The sequence below is a fragment of the Megalobrama amblycephala genome, linkage group LG12 (genome assembly GCF_018812025.1).
Source record: "Megalobrama amblycephala isolate DHTTF-2021 linkage group LG12, ASM1881202v1, whole genome shotgun sequence".
NCBI lineage: Eukaryota > Metazoa > Chordata > Actinopteri > Cypriniformes > Xenocyprididae > Megalobrama > Megalobrama amblycephala.
The window spans coordinates 37,234,066-37,252,069 of NC_063055.1; the positions used below are offsets into that span (position 1 = coordinate 37,234,066).

General features: G+C 35.8%; 1 protein-coding gene across 3 annotated transcripts in view; it reads left to right on the forward strand.

The window, feature by feature from the left end:
• Window positions 1-18,004, forward strand: part of fkbp15b (FKBP prolyl isomerase family member 15b) — a 36,551-nt gene that overhangs the window by 14,161 nt on the left and 4,386 nt on the right. For 2 of the 3 annotated variants that reach the window (XM_048210957.1, XM_048210960.1), the window contains exons 15-28: window positions 65-107; window positions 254-363; window positions 447-545; window positions 618-712; window positions 5,936-6,038; window positions 7,861-7,893; window positions 8,567-8,738; window positions 11,797-11,933; window positions 12,025-12,180; window positions 12,307-12,459; window positions 14,232-14,324; window positions 14,651-14,740; window positions 15,625-15,732; window positions 15,834-16,420. In XM_048210957.1, the coding sequence (XP_048066914.1) occupies window positions 65-107; window positions 254-363; window positions 447-545; window positions 618-712; window positions 5,936-6,038; window positions 7,861-7,893; window positions 8,567-8,738; window positions 11,797-11,933; window positions 12,025-12,180; window positions 12,307-12,459; window positions 14,232-14,324; window positions 14,651-14,740; window positions 15,625-15,732; window positions 15,834-16,420 (1,979 nt within the window). The remainder of the gene's footprint in view (window positions 1-64; window positions 108-253; window positions 364-446; window positions 546-617; window positions 713-5,935; window positions 6,039-7,860; window positions 7,894-8,566; window positions 8,739-11,796; window positions 11,934-12,024; window positions 12,181-12,306; window positions 12,460-14,231; window positions 14,325-14,650; window positions 14,741-15,624; window positions 15,733-15,833; window positions 16,421-18,004) is intronic. The other variant, XM_048210959.1, reaches the window with a different exon arrangement.

Genomic DNA, 18,004 nt, shown 5'->3' on the forward strand with positions numbered 1-18,004 from the left:
CAAACCTTAACTATTTACATTTTAAAGTATTAAACATCCGTTGACTGTGACTTCCTCTTTGCAGCCTGTAAGCCAGATGTACCCCACACAGACTGTGCCTTACCAAGGTAAAGATCACTACAAAACCTGTACAACCAACAACATCTCACCACCTAGACAAAAACATTGCATTAGTTCGTTGTTTATTGGCTCCAGATGTCAACACATTCAAGAAGTTAAGGTTGGGATTATAAATGATGCCTGTCTCTTTAAGGATCTAGTGATGTCACATCCTTCTTGATGACCGAGGCTCGACAACACAACACTGAAATCCGATTGGCTGTTGGGAAAGTGGGAGACAAACTGGACCACTTGTCCTCAAAGGTTGGTACATAATTAGCAGATAATTGTAAGTAACTTCATTTTACACTTGAACAACCTTTTGAGAAATCTCTCTACTTTTCCAGATTGATGACCTACAAAAGCAAGGCAGTGTTTCGTTGGGCTTATCGAACATGTCCATGGAAACAGCCATGATCATGCACAACATTCAGAGAATCATACAGGTAATTCGCAGTGATCGGTCAATCGAACCTTCATTCACAGTTCTCAGTACTCAATGAACATCATTTATTCAGGAGAATGAGTGTCTGAAGAAAGAGGTGTTTGAGAAAAGCTCACGCATAGAGGAGCAGAACCGCAAGATCGGCGAGCTCATCAATCAGAACCAGAGGTCAGACATTATATATGCCATCTTCCCTTTTTGTATTATAGTTTTAGTATCTTCTGTCTCCTTCTTTAAATGTTCTGGTTTAAAATAGGGCTTCACAATATATCGCAGCGCTCCAGACAAAAATAGTAACATATGTAAACATTTTAACATCCTAGTTTTTATAGGGTAAAATTAAAAAATTTATAAATTTCTTATTAAAATTGGTCTTCCATAATATCATCTATTTGTAGATCACAATAACTACAGGTAAAACCACACATGGCACCTCATTACTATGGTAAAACTATATCGATTCTGTGGTATTTGTTCTGAAAAACAGAAGCCAGACACATACAGGGTTCCCACGGGGTCACGGAATGTCTGGAATATCATGGAATTTTAAAATGTCTATTCCAGATATTGAAAGTCGGGGAATTCTAATTTTTTTTTTTTTTTTTTTTTCAAGTCATGGAATATCAGGGATTTTTGTTTGTCTTACATTTATCAAAATGTAATTTTTCTATTACATATCTACATATGCATTTTTTATTGCGTATTTTTCACGTGTTTTGAGTATTGTTATGGTTAGGCTATTTTTCAGCGGCATTTTATTCCCTTCCCGCTCATCAACTTAAAGGGTTAGTTCACCCAAAAATGAAAATAATGTCATTTATTACTCACCCTCATGTCGTTCCACACCCGTAAGACCTTCATTCATCTTCAGAACACAAATTAAGATATTTTTGATGAAATCCGATGGCTCAGTGAGGCCTGCATAGCCAGCAATGACATTTCCTCTCTCAAGATCCATTAATGTACTAAAAACATATTTAAATCAGTTCATGTGAGTACAGTGGTTCAATATTAATATTATAAAGCGACGAGAATATTTTTGGTGCGCCAAAAGCACCAAAATAACGACGAAACCTCTTTTAAAAACATTAAAAATCTTACTGATCCCAAACTTTTGAGCAGTAGTGTATATATAATAAGTTTAGTAAAAACTCTAAAATTGAATAAGGTATTTATCTATTGGGAAAAAAAGGCAAACTACACTTTATCATGGAATATGGGTTTTATTTTACTCTGCAAAAAAATTAAATTGCACAGGAAAACAAAACACTCATAGCAAATAAAGCTTACAATGACTACAATATAATTAGTCATTATTTTGTTGGTTTGTCTTTCGTCGTGCGCCAAAAGAACCAAAATAACGACTTATTTAGTGATGGCTGATTTCAAAACACTGCTTCAGGAAGCTTTGCAGCGTTATGTATCAGCTTTTCATCAAAAATATCTTAATTTGTGTTCTGAAGATGAATGAAGGTCTTACGGGTGTGGAACGACATGAGGGTGAGTAATAAATTGCATTATTTTCATTTTTGGGTGAACTAACCCTTTAAGTCAAATGCAGTCACCTGTACCTGTTAACTAAGGCAAACATGCCAGGAAAATGTACATTTCAAGAGCTTTGGCTACAAAATGACCACTTCAAAGACCACTTCCGCGACACAACAAGGGATTCTGTTTTTGAAATGGTTTCTATATTTCTGGGATTTTGCAGCTAATAGTTCAGTTCATAGAGAGGGAACAAGGAGATAAATGCACAAAGAAAAGTGTTTATTTCTTACAGTTTGAACGTTCTTGTTTCCCTTTTGCCCATTGTTGCTCTCATAGTGGCTATTAAAGTCATGCAAAATGATATTCAAGCTCAAAACATTTTAATATTAAAGGGTTAGTTCACCCAAAAATAAAAATGATGTCATTAATGACTCACCCTTATGTCGTTCCAAACCCGTAAGACCTCCGTTCATCTTCAGAACACAGTTTAAGATATTTTAGATTTAGTCCGAGAGCTTTCTGTCCCTCCACTGAAAGTGTTTGTATGGTATACTGTCCATGTCCAGAAAGGTAATAAAAACATCATCAAAGTAGTCCATGTGACATCAGTGGGTTAGTTAGAAGTTTTTGAAGCATCGAAAATACATTTTGGTCCAAAAATAACAAAAACTACGACTTTATTCAGAATTGTCTTCTCTTCCGGATTCCTTTCCATTGAATTGATTCCATTGAATCCTTTCATCTGTCGGCGTTGGTAATGCACTTTTACGTCATTGTTTTTGGCGATTAGGACATCCGCACATATAGCTTTGTCACGTCTGGTTAGGACACGGTAAAAAAAAAGGGACACGGTAAGCCGCCTTTTCACTGCACGATTGTCGCATTTCGCCCCCTAGTGGCAGTCGCACAGAATTTTCCAATTGGTCGTGCGTAGCCGTTACCTTCGTTTATTCACCATGGTAGAATGAATAAATATGAATAAATGAATATATACACATTGGATAAACTACCAATATTACTTCTGAAGGAAAAATATTATGGGACTTAATTTTTTAATAATTATTAATTATTTATTTCAGACTTAAATAATCATAACCATTTTACAGAAATATGTTAGTGTCAAACAGTCTAAGACGGTCTGCAAAAACTAAATGTGAAGAAATCAATACACTGAATGATGAACTTGATGAGAAACAGAAAATCCTCTAAAGTGTTTAACCCCTGAAAGCATAAAAACGATAAATACATTTCTATAGAAATAGTACAGAAAAATATCAAAGTGCATTTAACGGGTAAAAGTATAAAAAAAAAGTAGTGTGTTTAACTTAGTTTGTTCTAAAAACGTCTGTGAACAAGTAAATAAAGCTTGCAAATGGATGGATGTGCTGTCTGTGGCTGTTTTTGGTTTGCTCAGTGCTCAAAACAACAATTTTTCCATTCATTATAGGTCATGGAAATTCAGCTTTTTAGTCAGGGAAAGTCAGGGAATTTGACATTTGGCTTAGAGTGGGAATAACAGATAATACTGTAATTATATTCCATTTCTTCAATACATTTAATACATGTCTACATCAATAATATAATCAAATTCAATATGAATATCCCTCATTTCTGCCACAATACCATGGTTACAGTTAGTGTTACTACAGTAAATCCATGGTAAATGCTGGTGATTTGTAGATTGAAAAGCCTTCTGACTGGATTGCGTGATTGAGTCGGTCAGCAAGTAAACACATCTGCTCTAATAAGCTCGCGCTGTTTAATGTTTCTCATACGCTACAGAAATGGCAGTGCTTATCAGGCAAATTGGTACTGGCACCAGTGCGACCTCTAACAATAAAATTTTGTTGCAATCTATAGCCATGTATCGGAATAAAATCAACATTGTGATTCAATCAAACCACAAAGGCTGTGATTTAATTAAATACTATAGTGGCCAAAAGTGATGTCTGGCCTAGGAAAATGGACATCTTTGCCCTTTATTAACACTTATTTTTAAACATGTATTAAAGATTTTGTAAGCATATTGCATAGTTGTTCTTGTGTAAAACGAATGGACGCGGTCTGTATTTCACTAAAGCAACCAAACATGACAAATTGTGCAGACATAAATTTTGGCCAAGCTGCCATAAAAGCTAGCATTTATTATTCCCAACCTATAATTCAGTCACTCACTGTGGTAGGTGTTACCTGTAGCTATATTATTAGACATTATTTTGTAGGTTTTAGTGAAAATGGCCCAGAGGAAGGAGATGTCTTCTGCAACAAAGGAGGATATACTGTTTGGAGATCGAACATGTAATTTCGAACACAATTACAAACACACAACGCACGCAACAAAGACGTGCAATGAAGGAGTTCCTTAATCCAATTGAAAACCTTTGGAAAATTTCTAAACTTAAATTGAAGCTGATAAATGAATCTCAGCTTTAGGTAGAATTTTTTAGCAAGAAATTAGAGAAATTACACGAAACATGAGCAAAGCTTATTAAATAACGCCCAGGAGAATGGCTGCTGTAATCAAAAACAAGGGAGAACCAACAAAATAATGACTAATTATATTGTAGTCATTGTAAGCTTTATTTGCTATGAGTGTTTTGTTTTTCTGTGCAATTTGTTTTGCATAGTAAAATAAAACCCATATTCCATGATAAAGTGTAGTTTGCCTTTTTTTCCAAATAGTTTTGTCAAGATAAAAACCTTATTCAATTTTAGTGTTTTTACTAAACTTATTATATATACACTACTGCTCAAAAGTTTGGGATCGGTAAGATTTTTAATGTTTTTAAAAGAAGTTTCGTCTGCTCATCAAGGCTGCATTTATTTAATTAAAAATACAGTAAAATCAGTAATATTGTGAAATATTATTACAATTATATTATATTACAACTGTTTTCTATTTGAAAATATTTGAAAATGTAATTTATTCCAGTGATGCAAAGCTGAATTTTCAGCATCATTACTCCAGTATGTTGTGTACAATGTTTTTTTTTTTCAGGATTCTTTGATGAATAGAAAGTTCAAAAGAAAAGCGTTTATTTGAAATATAATCATTTGTAACATTATAAAGGTCTTTACTGTCACTTTTGATCAATTTAATGCTTGCTGAATAAAAGTATTAATTTCTTTCATTTCTTTTTAAAAAAAAATAGTTTTTTCTTTAAAAATTCTTACTGACCCCAAACTTTTGAACGGTAGTGATAATGTTACAAAAGCTTTATATTTCAGATAAATGCTTCTTTTGAACTTTCTATTCATCAAATAATCCTGAAAAAAAAGTACACAACTGTTTTCAACATTGATAATAATCAGAAATGTTTCTTGAACAGCAAATCATCATATTAGAATGATTTCTGAAGGATCATGTGACACTGAAGACTGGAGTAACGATGCTGAAAATTCAGCTTTGATCACAGGAATAAATTACTTTGTAAAATGTATTCAAATAGAAAACAGTTATTTTAAATTTTAATAATATTTCACAATATTTCTGTTTTTTACTGTATTTTTAATTAAATAAATTAAGCCTTGGTGAGCAGAAGAAACATCTTTTAAAACATTAAAGATCTTACCGATCCCAAACTTTTGAGCAGTAGTGTTTATTCCTCATATTTTGATGGTTTAATTGAACTTGTAGGGTCAATAAAAACAAATCTCCATACCAACCCTGTCCAGACATCACTTTTGGCCACTACTTTATGAAGCAGAAAAACAAAATATTGCTAAACAAAATATAATTTTTCCCAATATCGTGAAGCCTTAGAAGTTAGTTAAGCTTATTGATGTTGCTATCTGCTCTTGTCTCTTCTTTTCCTGTTTTGACTATCACTATCAATAGAAATGGATAGAAATGTCAAAATAACACAGTGTGCTTTGACTCAAGGGGAGTTTGTGCTTGTGTAGGTACGTGGAGCAGAGTAATCTGATGATGGAGCAGAGAAACGACTCTCTGAAGAACAGCAGTGAACAGAATCAGACCAGAATACTGCAGGCAGAGCAAGACAAGGTAACACTAGTAAACAGTCCAATTCATTACACACAATGACACATTGTTTCACACTCAAAAAGAAATGGATGAAATGGAACAACAACAACAAACACCTGGAGACGTAACAACAACAACAGACGGCCATGTTACCAAGAGCTTGTGTGAGGCAGTTTAGAGATACTCACAACTCTATTTTAAACAGAACAAAGACATTTTTATCGCTTATAACTTCTGGAGAGAAATAGCGCAGACACTGAAACTTTTTATTGCGCATGCATCAAGTGACTGTCACTCACAATGCTAAAAAGAAAGGTTGGCATGAAACAGAAGTTGTGATAGTCTTTTCTTCCCTATTGTGACATGTATGCAAGTGAAACGGCTTCTGCAGTATACCATAAAAATAAGAATTGTCATTTTTGATTTAATGGTGACTTTGTTCATAAGCGACATATCATTTAATTCTTCTCTTTTTTGTTTTGGGATGAAATATGAAGTATATTTCGTGGTGCAGCATGATATAATCAAAGTTTTATGTTTTTTTTTCTTTTTCTCAGTGTTTCTAAGCAGATGAGGATGTTTTCCCTGAATTAAAGGTGCAATATGTAAGATTTTTGCAGTAAAATATCCAAAATCCACTAGGCCAGTGTTATATATTTTGTTCACATGAGTACTTACAATATCCCAAATGTTTGCAACTATTTGTAAATCATGAGAAAATTGCAATTTTAATCAAGGCTCCGGGACGTGTGAGGAGTCGCCTGTCAATGGCGTCATACCCGCGTTACCCTCGGTTTCCTGTTTATTTTGTAGAAACCATGAAACACCAACGATGCTTTAATATTTACATGTTTTAATAGACTAGGGAACAACTGATTTTATATATTTATAGACAGAAAACTAATTATTGTTATATAGCTCAACACGTTTAGTCTTATTGTTTAAATCTAATTTTCATGATTTTTTGCGAGTGAGAACCATGCCTCAGAGAAAAACACTATTTAGTGAAGTAGCTAACATAGCATAATCAGATGCAACTTTATTTTTAGTAACAGTAATACAGCATTTTCTCCATCATACAATACGTTTTAAAATTAATTGCATGTCATTTATCAACACAAGCCATCCAGCATTTAATATGATATTGTAAAATCGATCTATCTTACTGCAGTGTGTAACAGTGTCTCACAGCAGCCGCCGAGTGAACGCACAGAGTAACGTTATAACATCATTTTCAACACTCTCAAATGTATCTAATATGATAAACAGAGCTGCGTTACCTCATACTCATGACCGGAAAAGCGGAAGCAGCGCCGGCGACTGTGTCATAATAAAAGTCCCGCTGCTCATGAGGCGTGTGTTGATCAATCGCTCCAGCTCCTCGTTCAGCTCCACAACACTCGCTCCTGCTCTGCTTCATACTACAGTAACGTTAATAATCGCATCCATGAACATGATTTCTTCCCGAGTCCTATCCCGATTATTTTCCACCGCCCGTTAAGGTGAAGACCACATGTCCCAAGATTTGCGCTCAAACTTGCCGTCATCAAGCTACACCTTTGTTTTGAATAGGCTTCTAGCGACCTCTGGCAGACAGAAAATCTTACATATTGTACCTTTTTTAATGTTTTTTTTTTAACCACAAAATCACTCTTTACTTGCTCTCCACCAATACAAAAGGACACTACAGAAGAATCTGATGTTCATAATGCAATGACAACTCTCAAATATCTCTACTGCTAACACTATTTCTTTCTAAGCTATGTATCTCTGCTCTGATTGGTTAATTAACGCTACTCTGATTGGCTGAGAGCCTTTAGTGGTGACTGCTCTCTTTTCTCAGCATGCACTGCCACTGGAATTGAGTTGGGATCAGGTGAGCAAAAGCGCTGTCCCGCCTCATCCATTTCTTCATTCGGTTGTTAAGTCTGACGTCATGCTGCAGCGCTTCCGGGTCCAAACGCTCATACCACAAGAAAACAACAAACGGTGCTAATATACACACATGATGTGGTGTAATACTACCCAAAAATTATAATCATGACCTTTATCTCCATACCAAAATCCCAGATGGCCAGATAGTGATTCATTTTATAAATTAATGTCTGTGACGCTGTGAGCACAGAGACGGTTGTGTATGTTTAAAACTTTTAAAAATGTTTAATATGAATAAATAAATGCTGTCGAGATGGCATTCTCAAGTGAAATGAGCCGGGGCTTGGACCCAGAAACGGCATTCCTTACATCACGACTTAACAAGCAAATAGTCTTCACAATCGTTCCCATCGTTTATGCTTAATGAAGCATTTTCCATTTCTGTTTTCACTCTTTGTTTTGAACAGGCACCACTCACTAACCAATCAGCATTCAGCTCTCAGCAGGGGTAGATAGTTCTACCACCGTATTTTTTCTTTTTGTCACTGCTTTCTTTTCCTTGTATCTTTTTCTTTCCATTATAGTCCCATCATCATTTCATCTGAGTCGTCCTGCTGTATCATCAGTTGTGTTTTAGCTGGTTTAACGTGAGTCTCTCCTCATCTCTCTGGAAGGCACGTTTGACCGAGGAGTTGGCGTCGTCGACAGCGCGCGTGTCGGAGCTGCAGCTGGAGTTGAGCGCGCAGCAGCAGAAGGCCGCGTCACTACAGGCCAAACTCAACTCGGCCCTGCAGGACGGTCAGCAGCACAGCACACAGATCACAGCGCTGGAGGCTCAGACACTGGGTGAGCTTACTCTGTCTGATGACCACGAGTGAAACAGGCTGTAACTTGCGCTCCAAGGCAGGTTATGTTTGGGGTAAGAGATCTCAAACTGAAACTGGACCAATCAGCTGTGAGCAAACTGACACATGTCTGATGCAATAAAGCCACGCCCTCAGTTTAAAGGTCACTACGTAATAAATGATTTTTAAAGACAAAATCATCTGGCTTTATTTTTAATGATGATTATTTATAATAATTATTTTTTTGTATGATTCAGATATTATTTATGTAATTATTATACCCTTACACATCCATTGAACATGTACAATTTTAATTGATGAGTTATTATTAAGTTACATATAGTTTAAATATAATTATTAGGGCTGTCGAAATTAACATGTTAATGCATGCAATACATGTTTTCAGTTTAAAGGGATAGTTCACCCAAAAATGAAAATTTGATGTTTATCTGCTTACCCCAGCGCATCCAAGATGTAGGTGACTTTGTTTCTTCAGTAGAACACAAATGATGATTTTTAACTGCAACCGTTGCCGTTTGTCAGCCTTATAATGCATGTCAATGGGAACACCATCTATAAGAGTCAAAAAAACATGCACAGACAAATCCAAATTAAACCCTGCGGCTCGTGATGACACATTGATGTCCTAAGACACGAAACGATCGGTTTGTGCGAGAAACCAAACAGTATTTATATAATTTTTTACCTTTAATACACCACTATGTCCAACTGCCTTGAGCATCCGGTTGGTGAGGTCTGAACGCGCTCTGACAACGGCAGTGATCTCTCGCACTCATTGAAACATGGGGGTAAGCAGATAAACATAAAATTTTCATTTTTGAGTGAACTATCCCTTTAATGCATTAAAAATATTTAACGGAATTAATGCAGCATCTGTTTTTTTCGTCATCCTTTTTTTTCCCCATCATCCCAAACGCTATAAAACAATTCAAGTGTAATAACACGCAACAGAAGAACTTAAATCTGTACTGGCATGCTGACAGACACACACAGGACTCAGGTGCACAGAAAGCCGGCCACATTGAGTTCTCTTTCGCACTTGAACAGACAAAAACACACAAAAGTATGCCAAAATGCCTGCTTTGTCGAGTATCCTCATACACCGTTTTAAAATGAGTTATATGAAGTCTTAAATGAACGTAAAGAGTTGTGAAATAATAGGATGCTTGTCAAATATGTATCATGTGCGTCAGATCTTAAAGTGACAGCAGCCTAATAAACCTGCTGCCGTCTGTTATTAATGTTAATCAAAGAACAAAAGACAAAGAGAAAATCACTCACTCATTAATCTACATTTAATTTATCATTTCTGCAGTGAAGACTGTGAAGTGTTTGATAATTTTATTCTGTTTCTGTATATTTCCCTCTGGTTTGATCAAATATTTAAAATATACTGTCTGTATGTTGTTTCTACATTAAAGCTGCTTGTGTTCAAAATTTACAAAAATTATATAATGAGAATATACAACATGAATCCATTTTCCAAACCGTGTTTTTGTCTTATTCTGAATCATTATGGTACACTTATAATAAGTGTTTATATTCTGACTATTTCAGACCGGACTGGTGCGACTCGCCGCAGAGCATCACAGTAACTGCGTGACTCGCCATAGACATACACGGAGAAAAGTAGCTCCGGCTACAATGTTCTTCCGCAAGACGCGTGCAGTTCTGTTTATTAACCGCTAGAGGGCCAAACATCGCAGACTGCAGCTTTAATTTGGAGATTAACTGTGAAATTATTATTGTATAAACATATATTAAAAACTTTAACATTAGGTGCGATTAATTGCGATCAATTACAGACAAATGTGGGATTAATTAATTTTTTTCATTGATTGACAGCACTAATAAATATATAAAGATAATCCCCTGGTTTCACAGACTTAAGCTAGTCCCAGACTAAAATGCATGTTTGAGCTGTTTTAACTGAAAGTAACTTGTACTGGCATCTCTTAAAATATCTCAGTGTCATTGTTTTGTCTCAAGATGCACATCAGTGATGTTTTTTTCTAGTGAAAGTTTATAAAAGATACTTAAATATCTTAATTGAACTAAGGACTAATCCTGTCTTAGTCTAAGCCCTGTCTTTGAAACCGGGCCAAAATGTAATATAAATAAGCTTTAGAATCAATTTCTGTAAAATTGCAGTGATTTTTTTTTTTTTTTTTTTTTTTATTTAATTAAAAAAACAAAGGCAGTAATACAAATAATATCGTTATGTATAAATAATTTACTATTTAAATGGTATATCATTGCATTTTTGTCTGCATTACAACAATAATGTGAATTTGAGGGTAAAATAGTGTCTTGAAAATAATGTCACCGTGCCAAAAAAGAATAATGTTTAGGAAAAAAATATAATTTCATTCTTTTCTCTTATTTTTTGTTTTGGGGAGAAAAATAACCAGGACATATTCTTTTGGGTTTTGTTTTGTTTTATGTTGGCACCATTTTTGCTTTCCGTAAGGACAGAAAAATTATTGGCAATGGGAAACTGTTCCATCACACAGGATTATGACATGGGCTGCGTCTGAAAACGTAAAAATGCTGCCTTCGGAGGATGTATTTCAAGGTAGGAAGGCATCAAAGCACGTCGGAATCCAATGTTAGCTTCGCTTCTTCTTGTCTCATGTGATGCCTTCATCTAATCGATTTTTAAAGGCAGCATAGATGTATCCTTCACTGCCTTTGATATCCCACAATCCTGTGTTTTCCATTCTGTGACAGTTGAATTAAAAATATAGTTGTGGTTTCTGGTCAGTTTGTGTGTAAATGCACATTTTTAACCAACGTTTGCCACTTCTGATGTCATTTCTAGCAAGAAATTACTTTTATAGTTATTAAATATTCGCATAGTTATCATCAAAGCTTGCGCTATTTTGCTGTAGATCATTAACCCGTTACCTCGCCTCAGAAATCTGTCTTCGTGAGGTGTCTTCGTACACAAACGCTGCCTGCAGAGTCATTGCCTGATAGTGCAGTGAGGCAACACTGGTTGCATCCATGGTGTAAGTGTCTGTGTGTGTGTGTTTCAGAGCTGAAGGAGACGGCAGACAGAGTACAGGGTCAATACAAGATGGAGAAGCAGAAGCGGAAGGAACTGGAGCTCAAACTCAACAACATGGAGGAAGAGCTGCAGGACATGAAAACAGAGAAGGACAGTCTGGAGCGAGTGAGTTATTGATGCCTCTGTCTGTGTGTACATGTGTGAGAATGACCGAATCCTCATGTGGAGAATCTTGTGTATTGAACTGTATGTTCAGACTCTCTCTGAGAGGAAGCGGAAGTGGCAGGCCGAGAGACAGCGCTGTGATGAGGAACTGGAAGAGGTGAGGAGGGCGGGCCAGCAGGAGATGGACAGCCTCAGGAGCCAATTACGTAAAGCCAGAACGAGCACTGACCACGCAGCAGCAGAACAGGTAAATGTTTTTGCATACCTAGATGAGAAGAATACATCCGTGGCCAATCAGAATCAGTCATGACCCATTCCTTACATTGACTGAGAGTAGCTGTAGTTTTGTGACTGTGGGTGTGTTTGTGTGCAGCTGTCTCAGTTGCAGGCGGATCTAGAGCAGGAGTGGCAGGTGAAGTGTGATCAGGCTCTGGCAGCGGCACGTGAACAGCAGAGGAGAGAGACGACTGAACTCACAGAGCACAGAGACGCACTGCAGCTCAAACTCACACAGCTGCAGGAGAAGGTACACACACACTCACACACACACACACACACACACATAGACCAGTGTCTGTGAATATTAAACTGTAAAAAGACTATTTAAACATGAATCCTGCATGCCTGTGTGACTCTGAAATGAATGATGCGGAAGCGCGGTTTCATTTACCTCACACACAAACACGCACGCTGAAGCACGTGACGCTCGCGGTGTTTTCGTCCTCTGTCTCCTCACTATATGAACGCATGAATTCATCTCCAGAGCTGCTCTGAAAGTCACTTCATCAGCATTTAACTGCTTCGTTTGAGAAAACTACCGTCATAAACACAGAGAAACTCAAAGCTCTTGGCAAACCGTCAAAATAAAAGTTCGATTTAACTTTACAGAAACATATTACTGCTGTACAGTAGAATTTAGATAAATTAATTTAATAATAAATTATTAAAATATATTTTAAACAATAATCTCAGTGTTTCTTCCGTGTTTTAATTTTAACAGTAAAGCTCTGTTGTGCAGCACATTGTTTGGCAAAAAGTTTAATTTAATGATTAAAAGATAAATTAAATGGTATGCGTTCATTTGATTGCCAGAAAAATTTAAATGCACAACAGAACTTCTGAAGAAAAAAAAAATTCATAAAAATATATTTTTTAATTAATTAATATTGTTGTTTTTCAGAATTCAATTAATTAGACATGCTTTTTGATTATTAAAATGGAATTAAACCATTAAAATGGAATCCAGAAAACAGAATTTGGTAAAAATAAAACTTGAAGGGAAAGAATAAAACGTAGAGCCCTAAAAAAAATGTAATTTTTTTGTTAAACTTTTATTAAATTGTTGGTAAATTGGACAAGATTCATTATTTCAATAAATTAGACATGCTTTTTGATTACTAAAATTTAATTTAACCATTAAAATGGAGTCAAAAAATAAATAAAATGGAAAAACACGGAATCCAGAAAAATTGAAACGGAAAAAACGGAATTTGTGAAAAAATAAAACGGATTTCATAGGGCCCTATATTTATATATATATATATATATATATATATATATATATATATATATATATATATATATATATATATATATATATATATATATATATATATATATATACACACACACGCACACACACATTTACATACATACACATACACACACACACTCACTCACTCACTCACTCACACAAGTTTTTGCTGCTTAATGATTTTGTGGAAACTGCTACAAGTAAGAAATTAAATACTTTCATTCTTCAGTGACATTAAATTGATCAAAAGACAGTAAAGACATGATGATATGTTTTCGATTTCAAATAAATGCTTTTCTTTTGAACTTTCTATTCATCACAGAATCCTGAAAATAAAATGCATCACCGTTTCCACAAAAATCTGAAGCAGCACAACTGTTTATTGAGCAGCAAATCAGCATATTAGAATGATTTCTGAAGGATCATGTGACACTGAAGACTGGAGTAATGATGCTGAAAATTCAGCTTTGATCACAGGAATAAATTACATTTTAAAATATATTAACATAGAAAATAGTTATTTTAAATGGTAATAATATTTCACAATGTTACTGTTTTTACTGTATTTATGATTAAATAAATGCAGCCTTGATGAGCAGAAGAGATTCAAAAACGTAAAAAAAAACATTATTCCAAACTTGTGAATGCTAGAGCAGATGAAGGCACACATACGGCAGCAATGACGTCCTCATCAGTCCACATCTGCATCACTTAGACAATCACTAAACTAATCCAGCTAACACTCTTATTTATCTCCTCTGCAGTTTAATGCACTCAAACAGTCCCGTGAGTCAGAGGAACAGCGTTTACTTCAGCAGCAGGACCAGGGAGAAGAGCTACAGGCCTTGAGAGAAAAGGTGAAACACTGAGGAAAGCCACACCCACCTCAGCCTCCTCCTCTCCTCACTTACAACTCTGTGAATTCAGTTTAATGCAATCATTTTACCCTCTCTCTCTGATCTTTTTTTTCTGCTGTATCTAAGACTTGTAAATGATTTTATGACCTCTTTGCAGTTATTTATAGATGGTTAGTTTATTATCAGGTAGAATATAGTACATATTCTCCACCTCAGTCTTCAGTAACAGCCTGCATTACATTGTGCCAGCCGGGTGTTTTACTTCATAAGAGCAGGGAGGATCCATGCCATGACCCCTGTAGTGAAAGCAGTTTTGTGTGTTTCAGTGCCGTGCGCTGGAGCAGAGAGCGGCGCTGCTGAAGCAGCAGGAGGAGACGCGTGTTTCAGAGCAGCAGCAGACGGACACAGCAGAAGAGGTGAACTTACTGACCTCCAACTACATCTGGATTATACTGACACTGATCATAGAGCATGCACCTTATTATTATTACCATACCTTGTTCATATAAGGCATCAGAAGCTCTCAGTTCAGAAAAAAGTGTGGCATAAATTAAACCATTAGAAGCTTCATACATTTGTTTTTGTAAACTGGTTTTATAGAAGTCCTTAACATTTGTTTTCCTAACTGATTATTGCTGGTGTTGTTAAACTGTAAATTCAGTTGAGGTGTTCTTTTAATAACATTTACTTTAATTTTGTGGATTAAAAAAAAAATAGTTGAAATAAAGTTGGAAGAATAAAAAAACGTACAGTATGTACATTGACAGTTCATTTATTTTGTTTAAATAAATTAATTTAAATAATTTTAACATAAAATTGTTGGACATTTCTGAACTAACCTCTATTTTTATTAATTTATATATATACAGTACTGTTAAAAATTTTGGGTGGGTAAGATTTTTGCAAGAAATTAATACTTTTATTCAGAAAGGACACATTAAATTGATCAAAAGTGACAGTAAAGACATTTATAATGTTACAAACAATTTCTATTTCAAGTAAATAAACTTTATTCATCAAAGAATCCTGAAAAAATGTATCATGGTTTCCACAAAAATCTGTTTTCAACATTGATAATAATCATAAATGTTTCTTGAGCAGCAAATCATCATATTGGAATGATTTCTGAAGCATCATGTGATATATTTGGTATTAAAATAATATAATACTGCTGTAATATTTAAACTATTATAGTGCTGTAATAGATGCACTGAACATATTTTATTAAAATAAATTATTCAATATTTTTTAAGCATTTTATTTTTATTTCATATAGTCATTATAGTCATGATGTTCTCAGGTGAAGCGTGTGATGAATGGAGTGTTTCAGTCGCTCCGAGGGGAGTTTGATCTGAACGAGACCTACTCAGGAAGTGCTGTTCTCCGAGTGCTGGTCAACACTATCAAGGTCTGTGAAACACAGCGTGTGTCTTTGTACTCAGAATCTGACATACAAACACCTCATGCTGCAGATAGAAATGTCACAGTGTGTTTTCCCTCCGTTCACAGAGTGTCACACTGCAGCTCCTCACTAAACCTGAGAGATCTTCACCTGAACACAGTGAAAAAGAGGAGGACGAGGAGGAGAATGACGAGGAGAGAGAGAGCGACGCACAGCACAGTCAGGCGCACATGAACGGGCAGAGAGAGGAAGAGGAGCCGACGGACACAGATCCTGAAGATGGACTGCCACAAGTGGAGGAGGAAGACGTTACACCAGCAGAAGAGAAGAAGGAAGAAGAAACGGAGGAAATCGAAAGTGAACAGGAAGTTGTAGAAGAAAGCAATAAAGAGAAAGTTGCGGAAGAGAAGGAGGTAGAAGTTAATGTCAGCACAGAACACAATGTGCAAGATCAGGACCGTGAAACGACACACAAAGAAGAGGCTGAAAGTGACGTCACACCCACACAGGAAGTGGCCGCAAAGCTGCCTGATGACATCAGTCCACAGGAAGTGAAGGTAGTTGATGAGAGTGTCGCAGGGCCTGTAGATAAAGCAGAAAGTACACTGACGTTAGGCGGACCTCCCAAGAACCCGCCGCCACCCCCTGCTGCTCTACACAAGGACTCCAGCGCCACACCTGCACAGATCGACAGGTATGAACATCTGCAACAGTTGCCCAGGTCGTTTAAAGAGAGTTCACTCAAATTAAAAATCATAGGCCTGGTTTCACATTAAGCCAGGATTAGGCCTTAGTTCAATTAGGACATTTAAGCAGCTTTTATAAACGTTGAAAAAAACATCACTGGTGTGCATCTTGAGACATTTTAAAATTTTATGGCACTGACATATTTTAAGATGGTGTGTCAGTGCCATATTCATTAGAAATGTTTTGATGATGCAGCAGTAAACTAGCTAGTGTACCTTAATGCATGTGTTTTTGATCTTTGCTCATTTAAAACATGATCAAAAACTAATCTATTTGAATGATAAAAAGTTAAAAGAAGAGAGCAAGTGACAAATATCAGTATCAGCCAATAGTTGCTTGTTAAAATCAGCATTGGTATCTGCCCAAAAAATCCTAACAGTGTATCTCTATTCAAAACCTTTTTTTTTTTTTTTTTTTTATGATTAAGCTGTGTACATGTATTGATTAAGATTATTCATAAGATCGACAATTTTAGTCTTAAAATTTTAACTTTTCTTACATTAAATGTTTTTTAGAACCACAATGAACCAACATGAATACAAATAATCGATTTTTCTTTGTTATTTTGCACTCATTTGTCATTTGTCCCAGATATTTTGCGACGTGTTCTATACAGTGAGCAGGTCGAGCTCCAAACAGGACAGAAAACACCATAAAACTAGTTAATTTGACTTTATTCAGTCTTCTAAAGAAGTGAATAACAACTTCAACTTTGGTCTTTTACCATAGACTGTAAAAAAAGATGGACGACGTGATGCCGCTTCCTTCCATTATATTGAACTGAAGCCAAAACGGACGCAAAAACGTCAAAAACGTCAAAAAAAAAAGTTTGGAGCCTGGGCATGCGTAGAAGGAATCGTCAGTGGAGCCGGAGGCGGAGTAATAGGCTATTCTGTTTCTAGAGCAATAATATTTTTGAAACAGCAAATTCAGTAGATAAACTCAATATAATATGCCTCTAGAAACAACTCTAAATCATCAGAAACGGTCCTGCCATTTTAAATAAAGGGTTAAACTAACGTTACAGGAGATCGATTGCTGTAATTAGAGTAGGCTATCATTAGTTTTGTCCTGCTAATTATTATTTTATACCCATAAAAATAATTAGTAACTGCCAGATAACGATCACCTGCTTTTTTTCCCGTCATGGCTAACGTTAGGTGTGTTATCTTAACTAATAACGTTTATTATGAAGCCCACATTTAACGTTACCGAGAAAAGCTCAGATATCCGTCTGATCCTGTAGGTCAGTTAGTACAGTTTACTGCTGAACAGCTCATTTTGTCGGTGTGAAATAACACAGAAATTGAAAATTAATAGTTATTTATTTATCTTCAATCTCCCCTCGAATCTCCGACAGTCCTCAGACAAGCTGTCAATCAACTGTGAATCACGACGACACGCCCCGTTTCTATAGCACCAAATTGCTAGCTAAAATCAAACTTATCACAAAAACGAACAATTGAATATAAATCAGCGTGATAACAACTACCTTAAATGACCAAAACCATCTTTCGGAAAATTTTATTTG